The sequence below is a fragment of the Ambystoma mexicanum genome, chromosome 7p (genome assembly GCF_040938575.1).
Source record: "Ambystoma mexicanum isolate Mex_15411 chromosome 7p, UKY_AmexF1_1, whole genome shotgun sequence".
NCBI classification, from domain to species: domain Eukaryota; kingdom Metazoa; phylum Chordata; class Amphibia; order Caudata; family Ambystomatidae; genus Ambystoma; species Ambystoma mexicanum.
In genome coordinates, this window is record NC_090939.1 from 882767312 (window position 1) to 882792971 (window position 25660).

Below are 25660 nucleotides of genomic sequence, written 5' to 3' on the forward strand. Positions count from 1 at the left end.
ATTGGTTAGTTGGAATAACAGTTTGATAAATTGGGGTTTCCAATAAACTCTCCTATATAAGACCTCTAGTCCAGTTTACCTGGTTAGCTCCTCCTGGGTGGATGGTAGGTAAGGCCCTCTGTGTTCCACTTGCCTCTCTTGCTTCACGCAAGGTCGTTTTTTTTTTTACCGGTGCTTTTCTGATGTTGTAGATGTTATTATTTCCTAAATTTAGATTACATTTACTCACAGCCCTTAATGTGGAATTTAACCTGGGTGTTCTACATGGGAGTTATCCGTTCTACCACTGTGCTATTTCAGCGTTGCTGCTATTCAATGGCGAGGAAGGCTGAAGTCTTTTTCCTGCAGTTCAGAAGTGTTTTTCCTCTATCCATGCTGGCAGCGCGTCTTGTTGTATATTGCCAGCTTGATCAGCCGTTCCCCTCCCTTCACTGCCAAGGGGTTTCAGAGGTGTGTTATCTGTGTGAGTCGAGGAAAAACCTTGATTCACCACATACCCCAGCTAAAGGCATGATGGGAGGCAAAATCCAGAGGAACACAAAGTAGTGGGCAAATAAGATTACAACTTAACAGCAGCATTGCTCTAAAACACCCAACATTATTGCAAGCTCAAGGAGGCAAAATGTCCACAGAATACACATTACCCGACAAGCTATCAACTTAAGGAGGTGATGCTATGCAGGAGTTTGTTGTCGTCAATGTGTTCCAGGTTACAGATGGTCCGTAAACATTACGTTACCTGTGTAGTAACGAAGATGTAGATGAGTGATTAGCTGAAGCATATATGATTTCAATTTTGTTTCAAATTTACAGGTAAGGAGCTGAAATAAGCTCCCAAATGCGCATTTTGGAGGAAAATCCATCCTCCAGGTAAGCCTGGATAAAGCTGCCTCTCCAGGAACAATCAACCCCTCCACTTTCGCATCCCTCATACAGCAATGCAGCCCTCATGCCAGATTGCAAAAGGACATTGTGCGATCTTGCCCACTCTTTGCATTAAGACTGTTGCTTTAAGACTGGTCAGTCAATAGAGCTCTTTAAGCATATTTTTTAGCTTCATCCTACTAATTGAATTGAGGGTTAATAAGACCTGTGCTCACATACTAGATAATTGTATGGCAAGACTTAAAATGTGGCATTTGTTTGTTATTATTTAAGTGATGTGGTTGATTGTATTTCTTTTTTATGAATTGTAAAAGCCAGTACGCTTGCAATTAATAGGAAATGCCATCTGCACAAACCAACTGAATTAGTTGGTTTAATAAAGGCTTTCTGGCTCATCTAGTTCTAATTACGGCCCTTTAGTACAGTATGATTCCGTGTTTGAAATGTGTTTACTTAAGTAAATGACTGTCTACTCGCATCATTTGCATTGTCTCTTTTGTGTTTGAGAGCGATTTCTAAATGATATTTTGAGTTTTCATTACGGGCAGACTACTCATTGTAATGTCCTATAATGTTGCATGTTGTCAACATCGATGGATCTCTGCCTTATACCTGACGGGCAGTTTAATGACTTTCCTTCTACCCAGTGCCTCCTTTTTCCATTTCAATGTGCACTTCGTTTTCCCCCGTATTTATGCGTTAGTTCATTTATGTTAAACTGGATTTTGGTAAAGTGTCCTGAAAATGTAATTCGTTGATGTATATTCGATATATATTCGAGAAATAAACATCATCCCGACATATATTATTGATCTTTTTTTCTACCAGATTTAAAACAAAGAAAGTCAAAACTAAAAACAATAAGTCCCTTTTAGTTTTTTCTTATTTGACACAATAAGGGGTGTGATGATAAATGGTTTAGTAATTGGCAACTATTTGTAACCCAAGTGTTCATTTCTTTTCACGAGCCTTACACTTTGCTGGGCGTCGGAATACAGTACAAATTGATGTTTTATCTGATTGTTTCGTTGCAGGCAAGTTTCAAGGAAACCTTTATGGCTTCCTTTTTTGACTACTTCAATGAACAAAAGTATGCAGACGCTGTGAAAAATGTAAGTAGACTTGGATTCTTTGCAAATCCATTTGTGCGGCACATGAAGGTGGGGTGTGCAAGGGTGAATGCACCCACAGTTCCTCATTACTAGGCATGTTTCTATTGCGATCCTATGGTGACATGTACCCAAATGAAATCAAAGGGCTTGGTAGGGTTCTTCTTTTTCTCTGTAACGCCAGGACCACATGTTAGCCTCATAATGTGAAGTTGTTGATCACTTCACATTCTAATAGGATGCCTTTTCAGACATTTTCTTGACTTTAATTGCCCATTTGGTTTTTTGTGTTACTTTCTTCTTGGCCACACTCTCTGTTGTGGTAAGTCAGACATAGGAGACGGACAGCAGAACATGCTTCAACAACTGGCTTTATCAAAGAAACCTCCTCTACCCCTATTTCTACGAAGAATTCCCTCCTCTAAAAAACAATAAACGGATGCTCGTCTGGACGTCTCACAAATAATCACTGTCCTCCATCAAAATCTATTCTAATCTATCATCTACCTTACCACTAAAGAAAGAAAGTTTTGTTTCTTGCTTCTGTCACCCCCTCTTGGGGTGATTCGGATCATTACCCATGTGTGGTCTTGACCTCGATGCTCTCCAGCAGCGGTGCCCGCTAATGGAGACAGTCTATCAGGCCCCTGCAGAACTGCGCTCCCGACTTGTCTCTGGTCTGCGTGCTCTGTTACTCAACGCTGCTTCTCCCTTCTCTGGTCATCAGCGTTGCTCAGATAAGACGCTGGTACGTCTTGTTCCCTTTTGGCTTGCTTACTTCCTCAGCGGCTTTGAGGTCTCTGCTTCCATTGAAACAGTAGCATTCCCTGTTCTGCCCTGGGTCTCTGCCCACCGGGACTCCTGTTAGGTAGCGACTTGCTCCTTTGCGTGTCCACTCAAGCCGGCGCCTCTTGCTCCGACTGATTCCCCCTTGTGCTGCTGTCATCGAGGTGTATTTGGTTTCCTTCCTGGAATGGAAGAAGAGATTCCGTTGGTCCTGATCTTCACAAGAAGGCAGTAACAAATAATACAGGTCTGAAACCAAGCCATCCACCTTAAAATGGGCCTTGTATAGGATTACCCTGTCCAACCCCCATGCAACCAACAAACGTTAAGGATTGAGAAATAAAGGCAGGTGGTGACAGAGTTGTTACTTAGGCATTCCTTCTCCCCCCGAGAGGGATAGTGGGATTCAGCTTGCCTTGTCTCCTAGGCAGGGTATCGTGTAATGGGTTCACCTCTGTAGTCCCAAAGGCGGTTGATCCCCGTTAGGGAGAAAAGACGGTTTCCTGGATTCATTGTGTGTACCCACACATGCCTTCACTCCAACCTGCGTTGTTGTGCAGTAAGTGACAAAATCCAACTTGGAGAAAGCGCGATCCCAAGAGAAGCCAAATCGGAGAACAAGTAACCCATGCCCCTGGAGCCCAGGAGTAGCCAGGAAGCAACAAGGGGACATTAGTATTGCAGCACCCATTGAAGTGTATGGTGGTGCACTACCCAAGAATCTGGGAACCCAGAGTTGCCAATGTTAAGACAAGCCTCTGGGAGGGCTGGAGATGTGGGAGGGGGACTTTGGGGTTGGTCTACAACCCTCTTTAAAATATTCAAAAAAGGAAAGTAGGCCATATCTCATGTCCTCTTTTGGTTTCCTCAGTGCACTGGTCAAAGAAGGCAGGAGCAGTTCTTCTCGACTTTAAAAAAAAAAAAAAGGTTTTACTGTTCCTATACTTTTATTTTAAAAAACCATTCCAGAATGTTTTAGTTTTAAAATAAAAGCATAGGAAGAAGTTGACTACACTAAACATTCCCATGGGGATTTGCGCATGGGAGGGGGAGTGGCAGCGAGGTTTGTGGGGAGCAGCGACAGGCCAGCAGGGAACTTAATTCCACTATTTCTTTTCATACACTTCGACCACCGAATCAGTGCCACCCGCTCATGCTTCCTAAGGGGACAGGTAGCCTTCAAGTGTGAAATCCGGATGGCAAAGACAAGATGGAGTTAACAGAGCATGCAGGGATCCATTTTTTTGGCTCCATGTCCTTGGTTTTTACTCTTTCCTCAGAGAACTGCAGAGACTCATTCTTGCTCTATATGACGCATGATGTGATCAGTATCTGAGTCCTATCCTGAGCGTTTAAGGGAACACAATGGCAACACGCATGGCCTCAATAAGGTTGCCACTGCGATGGAATATAAGTGTGGAGCACATGAACGGTGGAGCCCGGGGAGCGGAGAGCTTAGGGAGACCCTTGGAAGGCATCCTCCACCCTTCCTGCTTTTGAGTGAAACGAGTCATATGGGAGATGTAGCTCTGGTTGTGTCCTAGCTCTGGACTCCCTTGGGGGTCATGGGTAGCAATATCTGTTGAAGTACGAGGAGGGGCTGCATCAGCTGGGCAGGCGATTCAGGCACAGATATCTTTTCTAATAATCTAATGTCAGCCTTAACATGCCTGTGCCAAGCACCCCAGCCCCAACCATCTCCACTCCCTTGCATGATGGCTTTTGGCAACTTTCACCTTTGTTTCCTCTAACTCTCTGACCACTTTGGAATTCAACGGCTGATGACTCGTGGTGGAATGAACAGTATTGTGCTGCTGAGGGAGATCAAGACCAGAATTTGTAATTGTCATTCCCTGACATCAATTGGAATGGAAAATTAGTCTGTTCTTTCTGGCATGTAGGACACCTTCAGAGGTCAAAATTAAGATTGGATAAGCAGGCGCTAAAAGCAGCTCCTGTGAAGCCAGCATTAACCAGTGACGAGAAGCTATCACAGCGGAACGAGGAGCTAGTACACAGCGGTCCGCAAATCTAGTTTACACATAAGATGGAAACATCATTTTGTTCATTATTTGATCCCTTACCTTATACATTAAATGTCAGATGTTCTGTTAATTTATAGATTGTCCCAAGCGCACAGGATTAAATTCATAGGTGTGTTTTTGTTCAGCAACCAGACCCCTTTAGGCTACAAGCAGGAGCTAAATAGCTCCCAGCTCCCCTCAATTTCGAACCCTGCATCTTGAAGCACTTCACTGGTGAATGGAGACCACTGTCCATACAATCCTGTCTGAGCCATACCCCAGCAGACCTTGGCAGTTAGCTAAATAAACTCTTTACTGAACTACTACTTGAGGAGCCAGAGCCCAGTATGGTGTAAGACATGGCACAGAGTGTGCTCTGCAGCACCTCAGAGATGAAGCTCATCAAAGTGGCATACTGTTCAAACTGTATAATTTCTGCAAGTAAAAACTGCGATGTAGCTTCTAGAGAAGGGGGCCAATTTGACTTTCCAAACTCCCATATACAGTTCTTCCAAGACATGTCAAGCACAGCTCTGCAGAGTAGACTAGCGCTAAAGCCAGTGGTTGCCAAATTTATCAAAGAAAGAATTAGGTTTCAGTGGATTTTTCCAACAAGACTGCAATTTGTGCTTCAATAAAATACACAGGATTATTTTTGTATCTATTTATTGGATATTTGTGAGGCGCCTATACAACAAATGGTGTTTCAAGGCACCAAAGGACATAAAGGGGGTGTGAACAAGGGAGAAAGATGCAATAACGGTCCTACTAGGCCTTGTGACATTCGAATCGTGCAATTGCAGAACAAGAAATGCAGGAGGGGTGAGTGCCAGTTTCCGAAAAAGTGCTAAAGTGGGAAGGGAAAAGGGTGAGGAGGCAAGGAGTAAGTGCTAACTGGAGATAGAGGGCAAAAGCTCAGGGAAAGCAGTTAAGTGCAGGGAAGGGGGGGGGCTGGGCGGGGCTGGAGCCCTGTAGTACTAAGAGGGAACCAGGCAGCCAGTCAATGAGGCAGAAGATGTTGGCAGGGCAGGAGGAGGAGAAAAGGAGGGTCTTGAGGAGCTTCTGAAGCTTAAGGCAGTTTGGCTCAAGCCTGAGAGGGGCAGGGAGACTATTCCAGAGGGAGGCTCCTGTGGAGGAGAGGCATCTACCCCCCAGTCAAGACTCAAGGATTAATTAAAGCGGACGAAGGAAGGAAGGAGTAAGATTGAGAAAGAGGCTGTTACAGTAGTCAAGCCTAGAGAGTACCAGAGCTATGTAGACATTGGGTTTCTGGGGGAATGTGAGGAAAGGGATAATGCCTCTGAGTAGCTGCAGCTGACAGTGGGCATTCTTGGCAAGGTCCGCGATGTGAGTAGACGAGAGAGAGGAATCAAAGATGACAAGGATTTGTGCCTTACAAGAGGATGAGGGCAGGTGACGCATAGAGGGTGGCCAGAGCGAGGGAAGGAGGGTGGGAAGGTGGGAGCTGGGGTCCCAATGAATAGGATCTCGGTCTTACTGGAATTAAGGCAGAGATCATAGGCAGAACACCATGACTGAATAGCAGTCGGTCAGTGATGAGAGAGGAGGAAGAAGAGGGAAGTTTGAAGGGGTGCTGCGTGTCATCTGCATAACACTGGAAGTGAGGAGAGAAGTAAGAGATCAAGTGGGCCAAAGGGACAAGGTAGATGTTGAAAAGCCATAGCGAGAGGATGGAGCCTTGAGGGACGCTGCAGTTGGAGAGTGTGATAGGGAAGAGAAAGGGGCCAATTTGAACCTGGGAAGGTTGGTTGGAGAGGAAGGAGGTCACCCAGTCCAGTGCTAGGCCGGTGATGCCAAGGGTGTCATGGAGCTGATTAATCAGGATGGCATGATTGACTGTTGAAGGCAGAGGAATGATCTAGCAGGATAAGAACGGGTGGAAAATTAGAGTTCGAATTAGAGAGCAAGTCATCACAGGTGTTCAGTAGAGCAGTTTGTCTGGCGGCTCTGAAGCCAGACTGGTGGTCGTGAAGACAGCCGACAGATTTGGTGTGTTGGGTCAATTGGGAGATGGCAAGCTTCTCCAGGAGTTTGCCCAGGAAGGGGGTGATGGAGATAGGGTGATAATTAGCAGCCAGGAGGGATCAGAAGAGGCCTTTTTAATGAGGGGTGCACAAGGGAGTGCTTGAGGGGAAGAGGGAAGGAGCCGGTGGCAAATGAGTGGTTACAGAAATCAGCCAGGGAAGGCTGAAGGGAGGAAGTGTTGTCCATGATAGTTCTGCAGGAGCAAGGGAGCACCTGTTTGGAGGAGACTTTCATAGAGAGGACTAGTCTAGAGACCTCATCCGGTGCTATTGGAGAGGGAGGAGGAGGAGAGAAGTAGGGAATGGGAGAGGGGAGATAAGGGAGGGGGAAGAGGAGAGTGAGGACAGAATGTCGTGAGTTTTGGAAAGCAAGTGGGAGGCCAGAGAGGTACAGACGGTTATGGATTGTCAGAGATGTGGAGATTGCAAAAGGATTGGCGAGTTCCTTGCAGATTTTTAATAGTTTGCCAGTATTCAGTGATTAGCATGATTCCAAAAATGGGGAAAAACTACCAGAGACTGTGGCTCGTATAGGTCAACTGCCTTTTTTAAATATAGACCATAAAATCATTTAAAAACATGTGGCCAACAGACTGGAATCCATAATACCCAACCTACTGACCAGTCTGCCAAAGTGGACTATCTGTTGAATAAAACTGAAGGGTTTGATAGTGCCCGATCAATACTATTCACTCTCGATGATTAAAATGTGTTCAACAGGATTATTTTGATGCTTTTAAAGAAAACACTTGAAGCAACGGGGTTTGGGGAGAAATTCCTGAACATGGTTATTGGAATCCATGGCAATCCCTCCTCGACGATTCAGGTTAATAGTCCCCCATCTCTGGTGTTTAGGCTAGGCAGAAGTGCCAGACAAGGTTGTCCCTATCACCCTTCATTATTGATCTAGTGATGGAGCTATTTGCTATTTGAGGGACAATTAAAAAATACAAGGAATGTGTTTTTGTTAGCTGAACATAAGCTTGCCGTGTTTGTGATTGTGTTCTCTTAGCCCTACAGGATATTAAGCCCTCCCTCGAAGCCTTGCTTTCCCAGCTGCAGGATTATGGTACCATCTCCAGCTTTAAGGTGAATTACACAAAATTGAGATTTCCTGGTCTGGTCCCATCTGGCTATAAGGCCTCGTTAGAATGGAAAAATCCCTTTCAAATAGCCCACAAAAATCAGTCTGTTATCGGGGGTAAATCTAACCTTGCACATGTCAGATCTATATAAAGCGAATTATCCCAGTTTGACACATCAGCAAGGATATGGCAGGCTGGGTAAGGTTATGATTATCTTGGTTTGGCCGAATACCAGCTGTTAAATCATAGTATTGTTGCACTTCCCCTGTCTGTTAAAAGCAATCCCAGTGTGTTTGCAGAAGCAAGATGTACAAAAGTTGATAAATGACACAACACTTCATCTGGGGTGTCATAGTGTACTAAGAGCGTCCAAAAAATAATTGGAGCCCAGCTGCAGAAATGAGGATTAAAATGTCCTGATTTGTAAAAGTTCGATGAACTCCTACAATTCCTTCAACTAAGATATTGTCCGCGCAGAGGTACATAAAAGCAGCAGCCATCAGGCCATTGATGCCCTTTTAGGAAGGCATCACTAATGTGCCCTCGAGAAAAGGGCTCATATCCGTCATATACAGGTTTCAACTTAATGCTCAATCACAGGACAGATGGCCCTTTATGGCAGCCTGACACAAACACTTTGGTAAAATGTACCAAAAAAGGACTGGAGGGATGTATGGGCACGAGCCAGAGAGTCGTTGCAGTGTGTACAAAATAAGGAAGCTGCATATGGCTTTGCTATAGATGGTACACGTGCCACATGACCTTACGCCTATGAACTCTGAACACCCTGGGGACTGTTGGAGCTGATGTTTGGTCTCTTTTGGATGTATTTTGGGAATATCCCCAAATAACTTTGTTATGGCGTACAGTCATTGACTCTTATCAGTTTGGTCCTTGGTGAAACATTTTCTTTGGACCCGGGGTTTGGTTCTTTTGGATATTCCAGCCGGCCGTATCTATCCATGGCGGACTGTCAAGGGGAAGATTATTATGCCATTTTTGCTCGCCACAGAGTTGGTGATTGGTGTGATGTGGACGATACCCAAAGAACCCCACATCAATTTGCAGTGGCACAAGTTGGCCACAGAGAAACTGTCCATGTATCTGGCAGAGGGCATGCTGCGAAATAGCCATCTTTGCTTCTATTCCTTGCTGCAGCCTACAGAGAATTGTTATCTACAGTGTATTTTGAATGGCTGCTTCGATTTTAAGATTTCCCAGAGCAATGGTGATCGGGAGTAAGGTGGGAGAAAACTGATGGATAGAGATGTATATCTTTAGTAGCACTCTTGTAAGATCTCTCTACTCTTGTTTAAAACGAATAAAATGTTTTTTGAAAAATAAAGTTCGACCCATGTCAACCATTGGAGGATAAACATTTCATGTTGTATGCCAGTGGTACTTCTGGGGTCTTCCGCTGCCGTTGGAGCAGTTTCTCCTGTACCAGCTCCTCCTGCCTCTCACCCAAATCCATGCTAGTTGAGTTTGAGGAGCTTTCTGAGATGGGCCAGCTGTCACGATTTATTGCATGGCACACGCAAGTCAGAGATCTCCTTCTTCTACAATGAATGCGGCGCAAAATAAAAACGCTTCGATTTCTATACTTTAGGTCCTTTTTTGAGAAGGCCTCCAACCTGTCTCGCACCCAATCTCAGCATACACCCAGTGTCACAATGGACTAGGAATTGGGCCGGTGTGTATTAATAAGATATTTATTAATATATGTATTAAAGTCAAATTACAGCAGCCACCAATGTTGTGGCAACCCAAAGACAAGATATAATTTTAATAGAATACCACCACAGTGATGACACTAGAACTTGCAGTGACAATAGCTTGCTTTTACCTCGCCCCCCAATGCAATCCGAGATCAGTTCAAAGCACCGCAGGAAAACGAATGCAAATAGACAGGAATGCGACTTCAAACAGAATTATACGTTTTGGTCCCAGCTACCCTCGCCCCCGAATACATCCACTGGGCTGGGCTCTTTTGGATGGTAGTCAGTGGGAACACAAGGGAGAAATCAGATTTGGAGTTGTGCTTATAGAAACAATAGAGGCAAAACGGAAGGGAACATTTGTTTGGCACAGCACAATGGTAAAATGGGATTTTAAATGTATTGCAACTGCTATGGGAAAGACTAGAAAAGAAGGGAATTTGTTCTGCTTCTAAAAACAGGCAGGGCTTTAGAGAATACTAATCAGCACACAAGGGGAAACTCGGATTTTGGAATACTTGATAATAACATTAAAGAGGGGACAGGGATGCAAGGAGAAAAATGTGTTTTGCATTCCTGAAAAGAACACACATTGCTTTAGGTTTATGATCAGAACAGAATGGGAAAACCTGTTTTGGGATGTTTAGAACAATAACAGTGGGGAAAGAAAATGCACATGGGAATTTGTTTTTACCTTACAGTAGTGAAATAGGAACTGAATGGGTAAATGGGAACAATTTTGTGTTGCACCTTACAATGGGACAATAGGAACAGAATGGGAAAATGGGAACAATTTCATTTGCACCTTACGATGGCAAACAAGTGGAAATGGCTTTTTGGAGCCAATTGTTTTGGCTAATCTTTAAGACTATATACCAGCTAACAAAACACTGGGAAAGGATTGTTGGCTTCGAATTCCACCAATACAGATCATGGGACATTCAATGGGGAATTTAATTGATTTACTTGGATAAAGAGACTAAGGATCTACACATGCGAATGGGGATTCTTCATTGGGGAAATGACTGAAATATACAGACAATGGGGATTTTGCAATGGGGAATTATCTAAGGCAATGCTACAAGAATCTAGGGCCTACATGCTCTATGGCTTTTGTGGTTTGGTTCTACTTGCAGGAGAGGTCTGTGCTGAACATCAGGGAGCATCAGGACACTGCTGGGACACCAAACAGGGGCCAGTCAAGGTCTCTGCTGAATCCTCCGCGGGGTCCCAGGTCAGCTTCTAAACTCCTGGCTCCTCTGCAAGATTTAGACCTCTCACTGCAGGATGTTTCTCCAGATTTCGACAGCAGATCACCTCATGGGGTTAGTGGGACAAGTTCTGCTCTGAGGTGGGCAGACTTAGTTCTAGGACAAATGACATCACCGACTTGTCCTAGTTCCCGCAGAAGGGATTGGTTAATTCTCCAGTACTCCACTCCCACTTCTGTGCTGATAGGTCCAGAAAATGTGGGAGTGCTTTGGGACACCAGGGGACAAGAGCACTTCATCTCACTCGACAGGTGGGCTTGGTCATGTTGTTGCACTTAAAATCTCACTACCATTGCAAATACCCTTAACTTCCACATTTTGACAGATATGAATGCATTTTTGAAAACTACATTTTGCTGCGAGTCCAATGACGTTACTCAGGAGCCTGTGGGTCATTCCTGTGCAGAGCCATAGTTTTTCATCATTTACTCCAGAATTATATTAGTGAAAAATATGGCCCTTGGTGGGCGGTATATGAATCATACTGGGCCCACTTCAATCAACTTTTTATATCTCTCAAATTCTCAAGGAGGGCCACATTATATTTTCCTGATTGACTTTAGTTGTGTTTCCCTCACAAAAATTGTTTTGGGATGACCAGAAAGGGTTAACTGTCACCTTTCCAGAAATCCCACTACTATTGTGCTAAAAATATTGCCAATTGTACACAGTAAAATACATTCTCCCATTTTACACAATGGGCAGCCAAACCACTCCTTGGCTCTGGCCCCCACCCTCCTGGAGCACATGACATCAGCAGAGGGGTCTGTGTTTTAGATTAGCCTGCTCATTCCAAGGGCTAATGAGCACTAATGCACTTTTTATTGCAGCTTTGGTGACCCGCAGGTCGTAAAGGCTGGTGAACAGACCTGTCTTTATCTTGTCCATTGTGGATTTGTTTGTTTGATTATTTAGTAATGCGCACCAAACCCTTAGGTAGCTAGGCGCAGCAGATGCAAGTATACTTGAACCTTAGTTGCAACATGTAAATAGGTACAATAACAAGGTTGGGAGTGCAATAGGTAGGGAGCAAAAAACAGCAAATGCAGTGGTCAACAGAATAGTACAATAGATAAAAGGATAGTCGAGAAGTCGAGTGCACCTAGGGTACAACACAATGAGCAAGTATTAGTTGAAATTAGCTCGAGGCCAGTTTATCAAATTACGTCTGAATCTAGGGTATGGTTGTTCAGTTCTGAAGGCTAGGGGAAGTGCATTCCAGGATAGAGCAGCTTTCACCGGGAAGCTGATTTTTAGACAGCGCTGGTCTCTTCTGATGTTGGAGATGTGCTCTCTACTGGGTATGCTGAAAGATGCTCTAAGGGCATTATTTTGTATTTGTATTTTATCTAAGATGTATTTGTTTGCTCCTGTGTATAGGGCATTGCAGTAGTCTAAGTTGGACTTTATTAGTGTGTTGGCGAGCGTGATAGAGCTAGCTTTGGAGAGGAAGGGCAAATATAGTCTGAATTGCCTTTGGTGGCATTCATTTGAGAAAGAATATGGGAGTAGTAAGTTCATAGATGGCAGAGTTCAGAACAGCAGCAGATATACCAGAAAGGTGGTGGAGTGTTAGTGTTCGTTAGGAGAAGGGGATGGCCGTGTCTTACCTTGCAATTTAGCAAGTGGTGGTGAGCGTAATCTGCTCAGTTGGTCTGGGATTTGGTAGCGTGTTTGGCGGCAGAAGGGTGTGCGGGCACGCCTCCAGACCTCCCGTCACCGACCTGCATGGACAGGCAAGAGCCTTATAGTGAGTGCCTTGTTGGTGAGGGCTGGCTGTCGCCTTCCGCCGGATGTAGGTGTGAAAAATGCTTGCCGGCCTCCAATGAGCGTGGTTGATGGTTGCTAGACAACCTGTACACAAGTAATGGCGGCAGCCTTTTTGGCTGGGTCCACACAGTTTCGTGCGTGCAGGTGGGTGAAATACCTCTTTAATCGTGCACAAAGAGCACGGATGGTAAGGCTATGGGATAATCCTTGCAGTTGGAAGCTGCAGGCTTCTTGCCAGGGCTTTGAACACTGGATGCTTCTTCGTGTGGCAGGCTCCGTTCTATCGTACTGCTGTGCTAATGCAGGGTGAGAGAGGGTCTCCTGCCCTTCCAAGGACGACAACACAATCTCTAAAGTATCTTTAAGTTGTATTTTTAAGGGATGGCACTCATGTTTGAAAAACAGGCCTCTCTAGGTTTCCAGGACAACGGGGAAGGTATTCAGTTTCACATTTGAAGAAATAGCGAAGAGAATAAAAACACATGGCAAGCAGCACAGGGCATCCTCCACTCAGCCGAAAATTGCCTTTTAACTCACATTTTACCTTTAAAATGAACTCTTGAAAGGCACACAATTTTACATGTATAATTGTCACTAGAAAGTTGTCCCCAGCAAACAGTGGTTACATGAGGGGATCATAACCACGTTTAGTGGCTTTGGTGAACATTTTGTTGGGCATATTTTTAGTTTAAAGGGAAAACTGAATTTGACATGCATTGGCTTCTTTCACAGTAGAAATGCTTCATTTTGCTGCGAAGGCTTGAAACACAATCTTGGCATTTTCATTTTAGATACTGTGCACTGTGGTTTCATGGAATATCAGTCCAGCTCTTCATGGATTAGTCAAACTATCCTTGCCAGGTGTCTTGCTTCGTTTGTGAAAGGCATTTGGCATCTGTCCATAGTTTGCAATTTAGCACATTTCCTTTCCTCTTGATTTCAATGTACAATGCCTTATGTTCTACATTATTTCAGGGCAGGCCAATTTCGGTCTTATTTAGGGGCATGTCCCCCCATGACTCTGGCCTCTTTATTTCTCGCACCCAAGGGCTATTTCACCCCACACAGCCGTGCAGTTTTGCACCACTGTGGACATGGGCCTCACCCGCATGGATGTGCACCGTGAATGCATACTAGTCCCTCCTCTTGAGAAACGTTAGTCAGTTTCTCTGTTGCTGTGAGTTCCTAGGATTGTGGTGTTCATATCATGTAGCCCACGGGTCTGCAACCTGCAGCTTTCAGATGTTTCGACTACAACTTAAAGATCATTCACCATGGACTATGCTGGTTAGAAATGATGGGAGTTGTAAAATATTGATGGGAGTGCAAAATATTTGGAGATCCAAAGGTTGCAGACTCTGGCTGTAGCCCCCCCGTCACTGGTCCTCCTGCCTATGTCGAGGTCCAGCTGGTTGGGAATGGAAAATCAAAGAGCTCAAGACTAGAGTGCCGTGGCCACTTGCTGCATTGGGGACCCTGTGGGTTTGAGACTGAAACAAGTGTGAAGTACCATTGCCCCAGAAGAACCATTAATATTCAGTTTGGCCTGTTTCTCTCACCCAGTTGAAGCTCCATATCTGCTGCTCCGCCCCTCATGTCTGAGCAGCACCAGGATGTCCATGACTTGGATCCTGTCGAAGCAGTCATCCGCAGTGCGGTAGACTTCAGAGATTTATAGAAGTTGTGGCTCTGGCCCAAAATTAGACTAGGTGCTCAGACCACCATATGCCTCCTTTTTAGATCGGTTTTCCTCCACCTGGCACAGGACTTCCACAAGGGCAACCACCCCATCTGAACCCGAGACTCAATTGTTTGGACCATAGACGATCAGTTCAGTGTATGCTGTACAAATGATTCCACTCACTTGTGCCTACTTATCGTCATTGGCCGATTCCTTGCTTCCCGTTCGCTTGTGGATCTTCTCTGCCAACTTTGACGTTTATGAGTGTGATTATCTGTGAAGCAGTGCCTCCGTTTGTTAAGGCCTAAACCCTTATTAGTCTTTGAAATATTCCCTCTAGTAAACTGTCACAGAAGTAATCCAAAACTGTACAAACCCATGTAACTATCTGATTTTGGTATTCCAAGCAAATGTTTACTACTTTATCTCACCAGTTGTGATGCAGGACTCCCGAGCAATGGCCTCCTGCAAGTCAGCAGCCCTCACTTATGACATCTAAGAGCCCAGCCTTCCAGGATGCATCTTAAAGGTAGAATTGGGGAACTTGTGCAATCTGCCAAAGAGCATGCAAAGAGACAGGGTTTCTAACACAAGACACTTTGTATCCACAACCCACCACAGACTCACAAAGCAGTACATAAAGCAATACCCAATCCATCACACAACTGAGTACTTGGTTCATTCTGAAAATGACTGCAGACACAGCTAGAGCATCAAGAGTTATGCCTCCTTTCACAGCGCTGCTACCAAAAGAGTCTTTCACATTGAATGGTTAGCAGGCATACCTAGGCATGCAGAGCAATGGGTGGTAGTTGGGTGAACTATGAGGAACCAAAACCAGAAAGAGGCATTGTTGCCTCTGTAGGCTTGACTATAGGTCAGAACAGCTCATCTGTCAACCCATAAGGCGCCTCTGAGTGAACTGGCAAGGACATCTCGTCAGGTTGCACTATGGGGCAAGGAGCAGAGCTATGAGTCAGGGCACAGGGCATCAGTTTCCCCTCTGCCAAGCTCGTCTTTTAATGCCTGACCACTCGAAGGGTTGGGAGGGTGTACTGTCCCAAGAATCAACCTTGACAAAAAGTCCACAGCTCGGCCTATTCCGGCCATAGGAAAACATTTTGGCGATTCCCCATTTGTTTTGAAAGAGAAAAATTGTGCCTAGTCACCAGGAACAGATGAACAGACCCAAAGCGCCCATGTCGACATAGCCAACATTTCTCGCACTGGTACACATTCTCTAGGAGGACCCTAATATATTGCAGGCTGTCTGGTGTGTATGCACAAGTCCAATGCACCCAGTACTGACATGCAACACCATACACTGTTCACACTAATGTTCAAAGCCTTGGTGTGTGTATTGTATGTTGCGATTAACCACAGGGTCCATGGGCCCACCTAGATCTCCACTACTCTCATGCATCCGACAGGCATTCACGTTCAAGCGCATGAAAGGAACAGGCTACTGCCACTTTCCACATGGTGTAAAGTCTAGGTAGATTAGATGAAGCTAAGAATCCCCCAAAGCAAGTTTGCCATGATATTACTACTTGGGTCCTTTTCTTTAGTCTCTCTTGCTACAATCAACAGTAGAGCACTTCTAATGGAGTAATGACATTGAAGTAATGATCTCTGCTTGGAAAGGCCTGCTCAGTTTAATTATATGGTTAATTCGACCTCCTCCACCGACAGCTCGGAATGTGGCTCAATCTTGTTCCTTTTTGTATGTGTTAGTCATCGGTCCCCTAGTTAGCTAAATTCATCAGTGTTGTACTTTTGAATTGTCAGAGTACCTTTTCATATTTTCAGCTGTGTAAATGGTAAGCATCTCACTATGCAAAAGATGAAGTATAGCAGACAATGTACAGCTATGGTTTGATTGTGCATCATTGTTTCTACTGTTGCCATCTTCTAAATGTGTTGTATGTATTATGTCAATTCTGCATATATTTATATACCGAAGTACATTTAAATCACAACCTGTTTGTCTGCAAACATTTTATTTCTACGTTGCTTTGTGATCACAAGCCCTTTCAGCCTATGCTGGCCAATGTAGTTGCAGTCTTCCCTCCAAAAATGATAACCTATGGTCATTATACCTGATAAATGCAGTATGTCTTTAATGCACAGAGAACTGAAATCGACTATTTTAGTCATGCCTGATGCTTGTCCTTAAACGCCTGTACTTGGCTGAAACCATTCTCCTCACTGATTGAAATTTCTATGCAATTTACCCAAAGTTTCTAGATTTGATTTCATCTTCTGGAAGAAGAGATCATAAGAGCATTGAGCAACCTATACTTCTTAAAGAAGGGTAAGTTAATGAGTAAATGATGGTACCATAATATAGGCTATCGGTACAAAGTCCAGCAAATTGAAATCATTGTGTTACATGAAAACGCATGTTACTTAATGTCTTGCAAACGGTTGGCCTGAAAAATGGTCAGATCGATGGATGGGATCCACTGTAATTGAAATATATAAGAGGGCAAGGGACCCTCTTTTGTATAGGGGGGCCTGACTCTGGAGGGTGAGGGGGGGGACTATCAATATACAGTATACGGTCAACGGCTACCCCTTTCATAGACCCACAGGGGGTGCACCTAAACTACAGTGACGCTAGATTTTCATATGCTAGCTCAGAGATCACAGGAGGTGGATACAGCATAAAACAAAGTTTAATTGTTAACTAGAAAAAACTTTTTTTTAAAATAGGCAGAAGCCTATGTCACAAACGGTATAGAATACAAGTGGGACCTTGAAATTGCACTTCTTTGTCATTCAACCAGAAATGTTTTCTTTGGTTCCACTTGTATTCTATACCCTGTTTGTGACATAGGCTTCTGCCTATTTTTTTTAAAGTTTTTTTTCTAGTGAACAATTAAACTTTGTTTTATGCTATATCCACCTCCTGTGATCTCTGAGCTAGCATATGAAAATCTAGCGTCACTGTAGTTTAGGTGCACCTTTTGTGGGTCTATGAAAGGGGTAGCCATTGACTCTATACTGTATATTGTGGGATCCACTGTAGTGAATTCTTTAAGGTTTCTTTAAGGTTTCACAAGAGCAACTGCTGAGGCAGAAACCTGGATGGGGACATGTTTTGTCATAAAAACATCAATTTCCCCTGGTATCCACTTTTTTTTTAAAAACATTTTTTCCAGCATTTCAGAGCATGAATCTAGTTAAGTTTAAGGCAGCTTGCTGGCAAAATGCTTTTCTTGGAGGTATCCTATTGGTAAAGCAAGAGATTGGAACTGGCTTTGACGGGAGTCTGAACACCAAGGAATGTTATTGCAGGCCAGCTGCTGCTTTTCTACTACACTCCTGTATGTCCTTAGCCAGTGCTACTCTAGAGTGGACATACACTGCTGCATTTGCGTTGTTCCTAAAAGTCTTTTCAGCAGGCTTTGAAAATCCACAACCAAGGAGTATGCATAACGAATGATGCTAGTAAAAGAACTCATGACTTCAATCTTAATGGGCCGTGGAATAATTGTGATCCACCATTGGAAGCAGATCAACCCTGACTTGAATTTAGGAGGAGGCTGAAAATGTTCTTGCTTTAGTAAGATAATCCCTTCCCCAATTAGTGTTTATTGATCACCCAACCACTTCAAAAGTCTGTGTTACATCACTACCTGCAGGTTTGGCCACTTTAGAAGCAATTTTCATGTGCATGCTAAGAAAGCTGTTTAGTGGTGGAATGAGAGTTATATCTTATCCTAGTCAATATAAAGGGCAGGGTAATGGGCCTTCTAACGCAGTGTAGCATGGAGTCCACCCCGAGGAAGAAATGTGGATCAGGTAGGCAGATGTGTGGGCAAAACAAGGCACCTTAAAATGTCAGGGTGAGATCAGCGAGTTGGCCACCTATATTCAATTAACACGTTTGTTTTCCCCTCTATGATTGGGGGTAGGCGCCCCAAGGATATGACCAACCCTGAATGTATTATATGGGATCAAGAACAATCTCCTGAATTAGCAAAAAGTATCTTCAAAATCATTTGTTCCGTCCTGATCGCTAAATCCCACTGCATTACTTGCAACATTTTTTTTTTGTTTTTTAAATGCAGTGTTTTTTTCTGTGATTACATAGCCTAAGTGTATGCAATTTTTCGGAAAGACCAGTCTAATTTCTTCTCTGTCCATCAATTGACTGCCTAATCCCAATATCATAAGCTGTGTGCTAACCTTTTATTATCTTTTCTAACCGCTTGCTCAAAATATTGTCAATGTTCATTTATTACTGGTGTAATCTCAAAAAACTGCCAACCTGTGACTTAAATTTGCTCTTTTCAGTGCACTTTATGGTCCTCTTTTGATTGTTCCTGATTTTTTTCTAAAGAAAAAAACAAAGGAGCGAGGGAGAACATTGTGTTTCATGTATTTAGCTACCCTCACCAGCTTGTGTAGAAACCCCGCTTGATTTTGACCCACACCTATTTTTTATTGGAGCATGGAGCTGATGGCAGTCATTCTTACATCCTAGAGATCATGCTCTGGTTGGGTTCAGAATTCTGTAGTTCTTAATTAGCTCTCCTTCTCATAGTAGTCCACATTCTTAAGTTCTTTGTCAATTTAAAATAACCTCAGCCGTTGGTTCCGAAATTACCCATTTGTTTTCCAGGCTTTTTTTTGTGCGTTCTAAAACTGAGAGGTTACCCATATCCAGTGTGTTTTAATGATTTAAATGAAACTTCTTAGAGAATGTAAGCAAATTCCCACTGCCCAGAAGGTTCTACATTTAGATGATATGGGAATCGGTAATGCTTTAGCTATTTCTATCCTATTTCTATCCACTGCCAACACCGAGCTTTCAAAATCCTAAACCTGACCTTAAACTATCTCTGTTTAGAGGACCTATAAATCAATAATTGAAAGGATTTGATACTGAGGGGCACTATTAATCTCTTCTAACTCCGTCTACTTCATGACATTCCAGGGCCAGTAGTGCTCTACCAATTTTATATTGGAATCTGTGGTGATTTGGTAAAACTCTGAATTTGCTTTTGTGAGGAGGTTGAGTCCCAAGGGGCTGTGTTAGCCTGGGAACTGATGTGCCTGCTAGAAGGCGGGTGGAGACAGATTCTGCAGGTTCACCAGCCCCTCTTAAAACAGAGTATTTTCTGCAGAGGAGCAGGAGCTCCTTCGCATCGCCGGAGCACTACCGAGCCATCCGGATCCCATCTAAGGTGCTTTGTTCGACATCCACCACATGGATTTACTCTTAGCGCACTAGGCGCAGTAAATCATTGCTCAGAATAGCACTGCTGATCTACTTTGAACCCTACCGCCTGCATTTGTATACTGCTATTTCTTTCTAAATATCCATGGTGTGCATTGATCTCTGCGACACACCACGAGAATCTGGACATTATAACATAGCCGCCCACCGTTTCGGCAACGGAACATCTTCTGCTCCTCACTCTGATTGGCTGACAACACAATTATTTTGGCCAATCCACTGCCGGGAGGCGAGAGCCTGCCCACGTCCCTGGAAGGCCCACCCATGCAAGGCCATTGTCTGTCTTCAGTCTGTCCTGAGTTGGCCAGAGGCCAGGGCACAGACCCCTAATCCACCAGCCATCTACAAACAGGACTACTCTTAAGGTAATCCACCCGACTATACTGCTGCGACATCCTTCTAATATCTTGGAAGGGCCTGAGTCAGTGACATTGTAGTGGCATTTGAACTATATTATGTATGAGCCTTGCTGCCCATTCATTGTATGTGCATTGTATACGATATCCGCAATACGATATTAATAATACAGTTAAGCCTCACTGCATTTCCGCCTTAAATGCTATCTGTTTTTCAACCGACCGCACGCCGCAACCACTACCCTTTTACCGCTTCCTCCCCTGACTGAGCGCTACATCGCATTACTATTCCTTGCTCGCACCTGTACGCATTACCCCCTAACCGTACCGTTCCTTGTTGAATCCTGCCCTCTTGCCCTTACCCGTCACGCACGCCTGTACTATTCACCTGCCCTATCTGCATTGCTTCCCCCCTCGCCTTCTGTCTACTACCGCCTACTGCACCGCTGCTCAACGGTCCTACAAGTACCACTACTCTGCCCTTACGGCCATTAGGCCACTCACGGGCACCACATGTTACCTTCAAAACTGCCGAGAGTGAACTAGCCTAATTGGCATTAACTATTACCTTGCTGTGCCAGTACGCGACTGTTATGTAGAAATTGTTTTTTACACCTCGACACTTCTGCTCATTTTAGATATCTGCACACATTTTGAACCTAGCCCTGTGTCCTCTCTGCTCCTAGCCTTGTGACCACTGCGACCATTGTGATTGTATTGCCTCTAGACACTTATGCTTATCATGAATTGGATATATGCGCACACTTTGAACGTAGCCCCTGTGTCTACACAGATCTTAACCTTGTGACTATTGCATCAGCATTTCTTCTAGACATCTGTGCATATTTTGAACCCAGTCCCTTGTGTCCACATTGTACTGTACTTAGACATCTGTGCATCTATTGAATCATTGCCATCACATTACCCTAGTCAGTTCACCCCTATCCGTTCACATACCAGCTTTAGCTCCCGTGATACCACCTTACCCAGCCACCCATGCCCGTGCTTTGACACCCCTCAACCTACTTTAAATGCCACATTTACCATTAGCTAGCCACCTCACACACAAACCATGCATATGCCCCTGATCTACACTGTCCTACTGAGGACTATCCTATACCTATTCATGCCACATACTTTGCCTTTATCAGCGCATGCAACTTAACATAACAAACCTCCCAGTCAATATGACCTGATCACTAGACCTTGTAGTCTCCTCCAAAGAAATCTTAAACTTCGCGCCAGACTCCCCAAAATCTATGAACCTCCAGCCAAAACCTAAGAGGCCCGCAGCCTCATTCCAAAACCCCCTTGCACAAAGTCACTAACACTCAGCACCCACTCCAGCTCAATAGCCGACTCACTCGAGACCACAACACCCACCCAATGCACCACCTTAACACCCAGGCACCACCTATGGAGACCATACAGAGCAGTATAAAAGGAGCTCTAATAAATGCCTGTCCTATGGTGGCCCATGCCACAGAAATAGCCGATCTACTCCGAACAGAAAATATTGACTTCCTCGCTATCACTGAATCCTGGCTTCACTCAGCAGCGGGCCCAGCGATCATGCTAGCCATCCCCGAGGACTACACCCTTCTAATAATAGATCGCACCACTTCCTGAGGCGGAGGCCTTGCCTTAATTGCAAAAACTAGCCTAGCACTGAGACTCACCCCTCCACTAAATGCAGACTCATGCGAATCCCTCACTGCCAAGCGGACTATCTCTGACACCCATACCTTATCTATTCACCTAATTTACAGACCCCGGGGCCCACTAGGCTATTTCAAAGAAGATCTCACTAACTGTGGAAACAGAAAAATAATATGAGGCCGGGAAGCCCAAAAAGACACACACCAACACAGGTTACAAAGAACATACAAGTGCTTTATTTAAAAGCTACAACAGTTACCAAAGTCAATTGACAAACGGATAGCTATTCGGCTCTCAGAGTAACGTAACGAACTTCAACGAAGGTTCGATGCATTAGTGAGAGAGACCGTACATTGGAATACTTGGGCTTTTTATATCCTTTATCCAGCCCTTGGCCAACCCCCTCGCGGGTTAACCATTCTAGGGATCGGGCTTATGGGTTCCTTGCCAGGTCAATCCTATAATATATGCATTTTGATTAGTTTCACTGATAAAGTTGTACATTTACACATAGGTCAGCAATAGGACAAAGTCTCAGTTCGTGACCCCGACAAGTGGCCTGCAGGCATATTAATTATTCGTGTGTACGGAGATCACAACGGCCAGAATTTTACTCGGAATGTCATTCGGCCTCCATTTTGATATTCAAGGTGACTTCCACATTACAAGAGAACCTAAAATGGCGGCTTAATCCAAGATGGCGACTTACATTACTTTCTCTAAGGTCAAGACCTTGCCGCGGAGTTTGTTCGCATATGATGTTTAGACAACTTGGCGTAGGCCAATAAACATAGAATTGTTGCGATAGGAGGCATAATATTGTTTCAATTCCGACATAACATCCTATCTGATAACCTTAAAAACTCCTCGCTATGCCTTCTCTTAGGAGACCTTAACCTTGGTTACAAAGACCAATTAGATCATAACGCTATGCAGATTAACCCTTTAAGTGCCATGGGTATTTCTCTCCAGTGCCAGGGCCTCTTTTGGTGATTTCGGTATGTGGCCATTCAATGGCTTGTAACTTTTTTGTTACATGAGATATCTCGGCCAAATTTGGCTCCTTTTATTCCCACATGTAGGCAGTCGTAACGCCACCCAGGAATCCTAGGTTGCTCTAGGGAGGTGAGAGAAAATAACCAAAAAGGGGGGAAATTTTGGGTTTTTTCAAAAAATGCCAATAAACTGATGTACAAAGTAGCCTGTGGTTTTTTCCTTGTAAGAGCTAGGAACGAATGGTTTGCTGTGCTGAATTCCCCACTTTCCTGGCTTTCAAGAACAGGTTGAGTGGAAACGGAAAAAAATGTTTTGATGTGGTTATCAACCGTTATGTGAGAGGTAGGCGATTTTGCCCATTTTTGCCAATTGGACATGCATAGACGGAATGGAAGAAAAGGGTAGGAAAGCCGATTTGGAGGATGGAAAGGCATATATTTATGAAAAGTAGACAAAATTCCAAGTTCAGGAAGGGGTGATTTGCGTAGGTCAGGCAACAACTAGGTAGGGGAAACTGCCATAGATTGGGGGAAAAGCAGGAAAATGACCGAAAAAAAGGTATGTGTTGGACATGGTTGGCTTGGTACGGCAATGGCTTCTATGAATTTTGAGAAAAGCAATGCTCCGCTACATTCCCTCGACTCTTGCAGTTAGGAGAGCAGATATTTTTTGTAGTGTTTTACAAAACAAGCAATACCACAAGCCAAACACTGAGCCATGGTACACAGGAGTTTTACGCTCACGACCTGAACAGACGTACTTAGCATGTGTAAATCGGGAAAACCAATGTGGCGAGGAACGGCAAGCATACATTTTTTGAAAGAGCACAGGCAGACCTTTTCAAAGGTAGGTGACTTGTGCAGGTTACAAAAGTGTATGGTGCCTAAAGCAGCGACTAAATGTAGGTCACATTTGGGAAATGAAAGGGTTGTGTGACAAAGGGCACCAGCAAATGGGTCAAAACGTTATGAAAACCACACAAACACAACACATGGCCTACCGTCCCGCGTTCCCATAGGTGTCCCGATGAAAACAGTACCTCACATGTGTGGGTGCACCTACCTGGGCGCCAAGGGGAAAGCCTAAAACACAAGTAACCCCCAAGTCTGTTTTCAGACCGGAATTTCAGACTCTCTGCCGACCGGCACACCATACAGATATGGGCCTCGGTGTCCAAGCCACCAAGGAAAACGGGGAACCCCATGCAGTTCCGAAAAGAGGACACCCGTGGGAATCCGCAGAGGTACGATTTGGACAATCACCCCAGAATTTAGTACCCAGACACCCCCGCAAAGTCTGAAATGTGGGGGGAAAAATGCATTTTCCGCACATTTCACTCAGCTCACCCATCGAAACACGCCCCCAACAACACATGGTCTACCGTCCCGCGTTCCAACAGGTGTCCTGATGAAAACGGTACCTCACATGTGTGGGTGCACCTACCTGGGAACCAAGGGGAAAGCGTAAAACACAAGTAACCCCAAGTCTGTTTTCAGATTGGAATTTCAGACTCTCTGCCGACCGGCACACCATACAGATATGGGCCTCGGGTGTCCAAGCCACCAAGGAAAACGGGGAACCCCATGCATTTCCGAAAAGAGGACACCCGTGGGAATCTGCAGAGGTACGATTTGGGCAAATTGCCCCAGTTTTTATTAGCCACAATCCCCGACAAAGTGTGATATTTGGTGGGGAAAAAAACACAATGTTCACTTTGTCTGGGGTTCTGGGTAATACATTCTGGGCCACTTCGCGCAAGTCAGACCTCTGCGCATTCCCACGGGTGTCCTCTTTTGGGAAATGCATGGGGTTCCCTGTTTTCCTTGCTGGCTTCCACACCCTAGGCCCAAATCTGTAGGTTGCCCACATTAACAAATTGTGCTGTGGTGAAAGGCTTGGGTTTACCAGCGGGTTACCCTTTTCCTTTTGCGCCCCCGGTAGGTGCACCCACACATCTGAGGTACCTTTTTCGTCATGACACCTGTGGGAACGCGAGAAGGTATGATATCTGTTGTTGGCGACGTGTTTCGGTGAGTGGACACAGGGAAATGTCTCTGAAATTGGCTGGAAATGCAGACAATTCTCAGACATTTCGATCTGGCCACCCACCGAAACACACTGCCAACAACACGTGGCCTACCTTCCTGCGTCCCCACATGTGTCCCGATGAAAACGGTACCTCACATGTGTGGGTGCACCTTCCAGGGGGGCAAAAGGAAAAGGGTAACCCACTGCTAACCCCAAGTCTTTCGCCACTGCCCATTTTGTTCATGTGGGCAACCTACAGATTTGGGCCTAGGGTGTCGAAGCCAGCAAGGGAACCAGGGAACCCCATGCATTTTCCAAAAGAGGACACCCGTGGGAACCCACAAATGGCCAAATTGGAGGGGCGGCCCATCTCATGTAGCCCTCCCCAGGGGCAGATAATGGGGGGGGGGCTGTTCTGCACATCTCCCTGGGCTCAGGCGTCCGTTCCTAGGAGAAGATATCTGGTCCCAGGGAGGGCTGCCTGACATGGCACCCACTCCATTGCTGCTGGGGGGGGGGGGTCAATGCCCCATCCCATTAGAAACTTCCCAGACCCTTTGGGGTGCCCCACAGCCCCCCCTAAAAGCGTTCCACCAGTTTCCATTCTTTGTTTATGAAACTTGCCTTGGCGCAGAGGGGCACATTGGTGTGCCAGTCTGGCCCCGGAGTGCCCAAACCTTACTGCCCCACCCACTGGGGGGCTTGTCCCACAATTTTTGGGGGCCCTCTCCCCCCTCACCCCAAATGGGTGGCGGGGGCACCTCATGCAGTCCTCCTACAAACGGCTGCGTGAGGTACACCCCCCCTCCATTTGGGGTGGGGGGGAGAGGGCCCCCAAAAATGGTGGGACAGGCCCCCAATGCATGGGGCAGTAGGGTTTGGGCACCCTGGGGGCAGATTGGCACACTAATGTGCCCATCTGCGCCAAGCAAAGTTGGGTAAACAAAGAAAATAATACAAAATCGTAGGCTGCTTTTTAGCGGGGGGGCTGAGGGCCAC

At 45.0% G+C, this 25660-nt stretch overlaps 1 protein-coding gene across 2 annotated transcripts in view; it reads left to right on the forward strand.

Moving 5' to 3' along the window:
• The window catches only part of RASA3 (RAS p21 protein activator 3), a 1503746-nt gene that overhangs the window by 1375227 nt on the left and 102859 nt on the right, over positions 1 to 25660 (forward strand). For both annotated transcript variants that reach the window (XM_069637121.1, XM_069637122.1), the window contains exons 17-18: positions 1920 to 1997; positions 16615 to 16688. In XM_069637121.1, coding sequence (XP_069493222.1) covers positions 1920 to 1997; positions 16615 to 16688 — 152 coding nt within the window. The remainder of the gene's footprint in view (positions 1 to 1919; positions 1998 to 16614; positions 16689 to 25660) is intronic.